We start from the raw sequence: 9,709 nt of genomic DNA on the forward strand, positions 1-9,709 counted from the left end.
AAAACACATGCAATACAACACGTCTTCGGTTGTTTTACGTTCATGGTATAATACTAAATAAGAAAAAAGACCATCAAACAAACTATAGAACACAAAACATGACAAAGAAAACAAGATTGAGCAACACGAACCCCTACAAAACTGAGGATGATATTAGGCACTCAAGAATGGTTAGCAGATCCAGCTCTACATATTACTTCCGTCGTGCTGCTCATGTTAGTACAAATCTGGTAATAAGTCTAACTCATTATGTCACATTCGGGGAAAGGGAACGTATTGTAGTTACAACAATAAGAACATCTACGCTATCATCTTTGAAAAAGATATTCCACAACGAATCGATCAACCAACTCGTATAGGCGTTCGGAAAATTTATGAAGGGATGATTTCAACTTCACCATTTGGAACTCTTGGTTTAATACTTCCTTGTTAGCCCAAAACATCTTTCAAGGCAATAGAAAATACAAGCCCTGAAGTTTCGTTCCAACATAGAATTATATACTACGTATGCAGGCGCTACTGGAATGTTGATACAAAAGAAATGAAAGTTCACAATTGATAAGCTAAAATCATCTCTTTTGTCGTATACTAGTAGTTGTCATTTTCAATTTCAAGATGTTAATCAAGATATAAGGCAGACTTAACTGTATCTGTTGTTTATATATCTCTATTTCGATAGGATAGATGAGTTCAACATGGTCACCGAATTTTTTAATGATAGCACATCATCTATGTTCCAGAAATTAAGGTTAAAAAACTGCAAACTTCCGTTCTTTTTTCTTTAGAAGTTCTGCATGAAGTCAGCCGGAAGAGGGGCACTGTTGGTTCAAATGGGAATGCCGAATGATTGTTGAAAAATACGTCCACCAAACTATAACAGGCTATAGGGAAGTTCAGTGAAATTTTACTAGAAAACACACAAATTTTCCGTAAATGTATGAAGCTAACGAAAATAATATCGATGTTTGTTATAATATATATAATTATGCCTGCTGGTTTATAGTCCAGTCAAACTATTCAGAAAAGGTAAAAACATCAATAAGGTTAAAACAAAAACTAATTAAGTGTGTGTGTGTCCAAGATGTTAACGTATTTGACATAGTACCGGTTTTCCAAGTTAATAGTGGTGGAAATTGCCTTCTTTAATGTTGATTTACCTTGGTACAGTGTATCTATTTTTTATATATAAAAAATACATTGAATTGTGTTGTTGATTAGTATATGTCGAGGAAGATTTTATTATAAAATCTTCGATAATATAAAACCGGAAAACTCTATTTGAAAGATGGGATAGGAAACTGTCAACTTCCAAGACTAGACAATACTATTTTTGTATAATATTTCATCATAAGTTCACCGGAAACCATAAAGTTGTCAGTATAACATATCATATCATTTTATATCGTACGAGAAGACAAAGAAGATTATCTAAGTGTTCAAAATGGGGTAAGACATCTTTACATCTTTAACGTATGGTTCTTTTTCTGTTCTTTTTTATGATTCCTTTGCTACCTAATGTTGAAAGAATCTAGGAGGAAATTGATTTACATGACTTTAATAAAACAGCATCGAGTATGTAAGCATAAAGTACATTTTTATCGCTAATGTGTGTGGTTCGTGATTGCATCTTATTAATTGAGGTTATACATTTTAACATTTGTTTTATAGGAATAGCAAGAAGTTTAAAAGAAAAAAGATATGGACTGGAAATGATTACGCTCTCAGACAGACATACCTACAAAGACCTCCGTCTGAACAAACCATAAAACATTTAACCAAGCAACGGCAAGAAGCATCAAACAAACCGTCTTTTGTGAAGATAGCTGAAGAAGATGAAATTAAAGAGGATCCAGAAATTGACGAATCATCTTGTAAATTAGAGATTATCAAGGAAAATCATGATGATCTTGATGGTAGAGAGGAAGAAAAGACAAAACCAGTTGCATGCATTGAATGCGTAAAACCCGTAAGGGTTTTTAAAGGAGAAGAAATAAATAGAGGGGATCATATCAAATTTCATGGACGAATATATGATCACCATGCAATTGTAGTCAATGTTACAATTTCAGAGAAGAAAGATCACAAAGTAGTCGTCGAATTAGTGAATGCATCAAACACGACAGCTGGGGCAGTATATGCTTGCATGCGGCCGTTTGCAAGCAAAGCAAAACTATTAAGCGAAACGAAAAAATTGAATTTAAAAAAGATTAAAGTGATGGTTTATAAATATTCGGACACAATCAAACATTCTTTGCCCGAAGAGATAATAAAAAGGGCAGTCACAGCGAAATCAAACCCTGATTTTTATTACAACTTGTTCAGTAATAACTGCGAGCATTTTACAACATGGTGTGTTACAGGAGAGAGACTTAGTTTGCAAATTCGAAAGATAAGAATGATAGTGCAACTTTTTGCAAATAGAGGATTTCAAGGTATCGGCGACGAAGCACTTAGAAATACAATTGAGTGTGAAAAAGGAATGCTCTGTAAACCGTGTTTCGAGAGAAATCGAAAATTATTAAGTGTTGCTAAACAACCGATCAAATCGAAACTTGACGTGAAGATCGGTGATATTATAACTTACAAACATTATAGGTGCTGGCATTCTGCTGTCATACTTGAAATTGAATCACACGAAAGGTCACTTGAGTGTGAAATAGCTCATTATGCTTTTCGTGGTTTTCATAGAGATAGAAAAATTCGGGAGGAAACATTAAGAATTCCGTTTGATGGAAGTGTAAAAGTAACTGACTTCTCTAACACTGATTATACTGTCTATGATCCAGAGGAAGTGGTTGAAAGGGCTCGAAGTAAGCTTGGCGAAAAGCGTTATGATCATTTTTCAAATGATTCAAGTCACTTTTCTCGATGGTGTAAACTTAAATTATACAGAAATCGAAATTCACTGCAATAAAGAAACAATACTGTAGCACGAAAAATTGAAAAACTCATAAACAATCTTGATTCTGCATATTGGCCTTTAAAATTTGTTAGTTTAACACTGGATGCATTGATTTACGATTAATAGAACATGGTTGTGTGTGGAATTTACAGCCATTCAAAGAATTGTACGCAATTGTCACAAATGGTTATAAAAGTATAAAAGCATTTAATACGGTTGATGTGGACAAATTTTTTTACCAATCAAATGTGAACTTGAATATATTAAAACTGTTTTTCTTTTAAATTTTGTTCATAGAATATATCGAGAAATACAAGCAGTTAACATTGAGTCTCTTAATTTTACCTCGCCAACCATGCAGTAGCAACTTTTATCTGTCAAACTTGCTGGATTTTTATCTACAATGCTAAATTTGGTAAGAAGAATAAACTTTTTACTCTTGAACCAAGTTATATAAAGTATAAATATTAGCGAGGATTCCATTTGTTATATGGGTTTTTGTTATCCAGAGGATTCCCTGGAGCACTTCGTACTTGAATGTTGCATTTATACCCCTATACTATATTAATATTTAGCAGATATCAAAGAGTATTCAAGTATTAATTTCTCTTAAGAAAGCTTCAAAGAGTTACATTCTTACGACAAATAACATATAACGCTCGGTACTTATACATCCCGTCATTGTGCTATGGTTAGTTTAGTATACTTGTCTTCCAATTTTGCTTACGTGCTATGTCTATATGCCTTTTTGTGTTTCTGTGTTACATATTTGTTTGTTTTTATATTAATTCTGATTTAAGACACTATGTTGACTGGTATACCCCTGTTTTGACATTTTTACCTATAATGTCTGTTTTGTTCCCACATTTTGAGTTTGCCATTTGATTAGGGATTTTCTGTATGGTATTTTTATCGGAGTTTTGTATTTTTGGTGATTTTAGTTTTTACTAGCTGATTATACTTTTGAATAAATGTTGATACATATCTTATTATTAGTAAATATATGGACAGTTTTAGTAAAAAGCTGTTGCGTGAAATGAACACTAACAGCCTGTATATATTTGATCTTACAACATTTTGCTTACTGTGATTTGCTTGTGCATGCAATTCGTATTATGAAATCCATAATCGTTTTTATCTTATTTAAAGCGGTTCTGTCTCATGAAAGGTGACTTAATTCAAAGGGAAATAATTTTTAACTTTTTTTTTTGTGTGTGTTTTTGTTTATTTCATTTTATTGTACATTATTCATTGCATATGCTCTTAGCAGCTGCCTGCCTTCAAACATGTGTTCTTATCAAATCTCAAAGTTAATCAAATCAAAGATTGGAAATAAATAATGAACATGAAATAAACTAAAGGAAATATAACGAAAAAGACGACAAATATCGAAGGAAACATTAGAATGAGTCATCGCCCTTCCTACTGTATTTTCCAATGTTTAGTACTAATGTTTTGTATAACTACACTGTTGTATTTTCACAAGAAAACTCACTGAATGTTTTTTTTCAAAAACTATTGACCCAGCGCTAACTAACTAACATATTCTGCAAGAGTTTAGTGATAACTAAATTGCAAAGGTGATATACTTTGATTTATTGGCTGAAAATGTCAATGAATCACACCAAAACTATTTATACTAACGAAACTATCCAAGATATGCTTTAAGACAAAGCAAAGATTACAATTCAAATAAATGTGTACTAACTTTTGCTGACTGTAATTCCAAGTTTAACCTATTATTTTCTTTCGGAAAATGCCTGGTCCCGTTGATTGATGGCGTTTGGTTTTATGAGTTTTAATGAAATTCAACTTTTCTTTATTTACCTTGGAGTTCGGTTTATTTTATTGTCCTAATTTTCAAAAAACTAAGCGCTAAATTGGATTTTTCACGGTCGCTTTTTTTATCTGTGCGGTATTTTCATTCAATGTTACTCTCAGATTTCGGTGGGGTTTGTGCTTCTATAAAACTTCGGTTATTGCGTATTGTTGTTCGGACGTTGAATGTTCCCTTGGTATTTTCTGCCTTTTTTATATACACTATCCATAATCCAACCACATGCAATGTAACACGTCTTCCCTTGTGTCTTTTACACGGAATAGTGTTTGTTAAAAGTACCAGCGTCCGTAGTTTTGCGGAAAATATAATAAAAAGGAGCATGTATTGTCAGAAATATGTGTATGTCCACTTCAGCGTTAGAACATTGCTATGATTGCGATTTTTGTTGACACTTCATTCTGGTAGAACTTGCGAATGAAATTTACCAATCTATATTATAAAAACTATCGTTCCAGTCCTGAATCAGGGGAATGATAAGAAGTTATACCGCATTTTCAGTTTTTTTTGTTCATTATGATTAATACATTGTGAAGACTAGGTCAAAAGAAAACAGTCAGCGGGGTTAAACAAATGACATACCATTCATTGAACACGGCATACATACTACTAGGAACTTCCGTGTATGCGTTATGATGATAGTATTTATTTCAAAATGGAGGATATTATTGGATTTAGCATTTTTCACCATTTATTTAATTTTGAAAACTCCGGAAGTGTTATTTAAACACAAGTATACGAAATAAGTGCCTCTCTTTGTTAATCAGAATAAAGTTATTAGACAATCATAATTTATTTATTTCTCTACCCCTAGAGACTATCCTCCAAGAAGCCATACGAAAAATATCAACATCATTCTGTGTATTACCAGTGATTAGCTAGGATTCCAGTTTCTTCTTCCTATCCAACGTCAACAATTTCGGAATTTTTATATTTTTATAGGGTCAGATTCATTGGCACAGACGACGGCCGATAAACTGCAAAGTTGTTTTTTTTACTATCTCGCACTTCATTGAACGCAGAAAAAAAAAAACTGATATAGAAGTATGATGATATCATTTTCCATTAAAAAAGTTTAAAAAAATAGAAGCAAGAATGGAGTACAGCAGACTATATGAGTGTTTTTTAAAATGTGTAAAAAATGTACACTAATTCTCTCGAAACACAAAATGATAGGCATTTTAGGGATAAACATTTCTTAATTTAAGTCTTTCAAATTAGTTTTAATGGATCTACTCGGTTATAAACATTTCATTTCACTCAATCAAGAAGACTGCAAATGCATGTGCAGCAGTACAACAATCGAGACCACATAATCTGCAATATCTTATTATTTTTTTTAAATAGAATAAATCTAATATCGAGTTATCAAAATGTTTTACTTTCCTATTTGTTCTTGGAAAACTATTCATTTTAAATCTTTGGCTAGCCAATCGATTTAGATAGAAAAATACTGAAACGTCAATAAAACTGCAACAGGAACTAACTGAGTGTTTTAGTGTCAAAGATGTTATCATATTTGATATAATAACAGCATACTAAGTTTACTAGTGGTTGAAATTGAGTTTATGTTAAAATCATCGTTTTCATGATACATTGTAATAAAAAAAAACAGGGAATTTTCAAAAACATATTAATGGAGAAACACCTTTAATACAATTAAACTCTATCTGAAACCTTTTAAGCGTGATTATATATGGAAACTGACAAAAGTTTACTACTGTACATTAGTATGAAGATTTTATCATAAATTCTCCGGGGGAAAATGACACCGGAAAACTCTACTTGAAAGATTGTACAATAAACTTAAAAACTTCAAAGATTACAGTATGTTGTGTCAAAAGCTAATATTTTACTGTAAAAAGGAAACAGGAAAAAGGTCACTTTAGTTTCAACATTACATGTCATATCATATGAGAAATGTCAGAGACGACAAGAGGATTATTTAAGAGATCAAAATGTGGTAATTGTCTTTTTTCCTAAATTGTTTCGTTTTCTATTTTTCTTTTTTTGTTTGTCTAGTTTGCGACCAATGATGAAAGCATCTATGGAGCGATAGGAAATTTGATTTGCAACATGCCATAATTCAACATTTTATATTATGTAAGAATACAGTAAATAATTATTGCTTATTAGTGTGGTACATGATAGTTTCTAACTAATTGAGTTTGATAAATGTTTCTTTTTCAGGAAAAGGAAAAACTTCAAATGCAAAAAGATATGGACTGGAAATGATTACGCTCTCAGACAGACATACCTTCAAAGACCTCCGTCTGAACAAACCGTAAAACATTTAACACTTGAACGACAGAAAGCATCAGACAAACCTTCTTTTGTGAAGATAGCTGAAGAGGACGAAATTACAGAAGATCCAGAAATTGACGAATCTAAAGCAATAGACAACTTTACAGAAAACTACGATGACCTTGATGGTATTAAAAAACAAAAGACAAAAGCTGTTGCATGCATTGAATGTGTAAAACCCATACCGGTTTTCAAAAGAACAGAAATAAATATAGGCGATCATATAAAATTCCATGGGCGAATATATGACCACCATGCAATTGTAGTCCATGTAAAACATTGTGAAGAAAAAGAAAATAAAGTAGTCGTGAAATTGGTGCATGCAACAAACACGATAGCTGGTGCAATATATGGTACCGTTTGGCCGGGTGCTAGCATAGCAAAAATACTACACAAAACTAAAAAAATGGATTTAGATAAGATGAAAGTGATGGTTTATAAATATTCGAATACAATTCAACATTCCTTGCCCGAAGAGATCATCAATAGAGCAGTGACGGCGAAATCCGACCCTAATTACCGTTACAGCTTGCGAAATAATAACTGCGAGCATTTTACAACATGGTGTGTTACAGGAGAGAATCTTAGCTTACAAGTTCGAAAAATAAGAATGGTAGTGCAACTTTTTGCAAGGCAAAGATTCCAAGGTATCGGCGACGAAGTTCTTCGAAATAAATTTGAATACGAAAGGGGAATGCTCTGTGAACCGTGTTTCGAGAGAAATCGAAAATTATTAAGTGTTGTAAAAAAACCGATCAAATCAAAAGATGACGTAGGGATCGGTGATATTATAACATACACATATTACAGATGTTTGCATTCTGCTGTCGTACTGGAAATTGAATCACACGACAGGTCTCTACAGTGCAAAATAGCTCATTATGCATTTCGTGGTTTACATAGGCATAGAAAAATTCGGGAGGATACATTAAGAATTCCGTTTGATGGAAGTGTAAAAGTGACTGATTTCTCCAACACTGATTATACTGTATACGCTCCAGAGGAGGTCGTGGAAAGGGCCCGAAGGAGGTTTGGCGAAAAACGTTATGAATATTTCGCAAATGATTCAAGTCATTTTGCTCGATGGTGTAAACTTAAACTGTACAGAAATCGAGATTGATCGGTATAACCAGCTCTATAGTAGCATGTAATCTTTAGAAAACGTATGCCTAAAATATGTCTTTTTACAAATATTTGCTTTGTAGTTAGTTACATAATATAAGTGCTCAAATATGCCATTCTCAAAAAAAATTGAAGCATCGCTGAATGAACTCTGAACTTAATTTCAATCCCCAATTATATTAGTTAAAACAAAAATATAGGTAGATCAAATATTTTTTCGATACTAAAATTTGATTTTTAAAATCTGTCAGTAGTGTTTTTAAATTTTTCAAACCTTCGGGGCAATTAGATAAAACTGTCAATTCATGCAGAGTTTATAACACATTACTTGTAAGGTATAAAACATAGAAACACATCGCAGACTAAAATCGTAGGCAAATGAATCCTATAGTTAAATCTGGAGAGGAATGATAGTGTGAGGGTTAAGAACAAAATAGGCGACAATCACTTGCCTTTTGTTGTTGTAACCTTTCTGTAAATTGTTCCCCGTAAGGAAGCTTGTAGCTTGAACTTCGCAGGAAACCGGTTGCTTTATTATAGTTATAATTTTAATGCATAACAAATATAACAAGTGAAGAGTTTAACAGGCTTTGACAATTATAAGTATCATTACATTTTTGTGCATGGAGATTAATGATTATTTGAGAATAAACTAATATTCATAATTTTTTTATATGTTTTTGAATTCTTATATGAAAGCCATTGATAATGGTATAGTCATAAAGGGCATTACATACGAGTTTTGACAAAGCAAAGTACGATTTTCTTTGTTTCAGACATTCATAAATAATAAGGAAATAGTATTCGTTAAAATAAGTCAAAAAGAAACCGTCGGTAATGTATTGTAAGTTTGCAAATAAAATTAAAGAACCTTAGTGAGCACGCTCACATACCCCACGTCCCCACATTGTCATTGGAGAAATTAAATAAGTATAAGAAAAAAAAATTGTATAAGACAAAATATTGAATAATAATTTCCTGTCAATATACATAGTATGTCCTTATTATCTATAAAATTTCATGAAATTCTGTTGTGTGTTTTCAGAGGAGTTGAGATGACAAACTGTTGCAGAAGTACATTGAAGCAAATAAGTTCAAAGGGGCATAACTCCTAGAAAAAAAATTGAACCGTAATTTCCTGTTGATATGCACATCTACATAGTATGTCCTTATTATCTACAAAGTTTCATGAAATTCTGTTGTGTGGTTTGAGAGAAGTTGCGATGACAAACTGTTGCAGTAGTACATTAAAGTAAATAAGTTCAAAGGGGCGTAACTCCTAGAAAAAAAAAATGAATCGCAATTTCCCGTCGATATGCACAACTACATAGTATGTCCTTATTATCTGAAAAGGTTTCGTGAAATTCTGTTGTGTGGTTTGAGAGGAGTTGCGATGACAAACTGTTGCAGTAGTACATTAAAGTAAATAAGTTCAAAGGGGTGTAACTCCTAGAAAAAAAATTGAATCGCAATTTCCCGTCGATATGCACAACTACATAGTATGTCCTTTTTATCTGAAAAGGTTTCGTGAAATTCTGTTGTGT

At 32.4% G+C, this 9,709-nt stretch overlaps 2 protein-coding genes across 3 annotated transcripts; both read left to right on the forward strand.

Moving 5' to 3' along the window:
* LOC139515096 (uncharacterized) lies at positions 1 to 3,232 on the forward strand. 2 transcript variants are annotated; one of them, XM_071304660.1, is made up of 2 exons: positions 1 to 215; positions 1,669 to 3,232. In XM_071304660.1, the coding sequence occupies exons 1-2, from the start codon at positions 148 to 150 to the stop codon at positions 2,912 to 2,914; spliced, it is 1,314 nt and encodes a 437-aa protein (XP_071160761.1). In that variant the 5' UTR covers positions 1 to 147; the 3' UTR covers positions 2,915 to 3,232. The 2 variants fall into 2 exon arrangements, with proteins under 2 accessions (XP_071160761.1, XP_071160769.1); XM_071304668.1 differs by lacking the exon at positions 1 to 215 and adding an exon at positions 1,213 to 1,446.
* A 3,362-nt stretch (positions 3,233 to 6,594) lies between these two features.
* Positions 6,595 to 8,832, forward strand: LOC139515111 (uncharacterized). The gene is made up of 2 exons (XM_071304674.1): positions 6,595 to 6,702; positions 6,930 to 8,832. Exons 1-2 carry the CDS (start codon positions 6,698 to 6,700, stop codon positions 8,161 to 8,163), a joined length of 1,239 nt encoding a protein of 412 aa, XP_071160775.1. The 5' UTR covers positions 6,595 to 6,697; the 3' UTR covers positions 8,164 to 8,832.
* The last annotated feature ends 877 nt before the right edge of the window (positions 8,833 to 9,709 follow it).

Source organism: Mytilus edulis, chromosome 1 (assembly GCF_963676685.1).
Source record: "Mytilus edulis chromosome 1, xbMytEdul2.2, whole genome shotgun sequence".
NCBI lineage: Eukaryota > Metazoa > Mollusca > Bivalvia > Mytilida > Mytilidae > Mytilus > Mytilus edulis.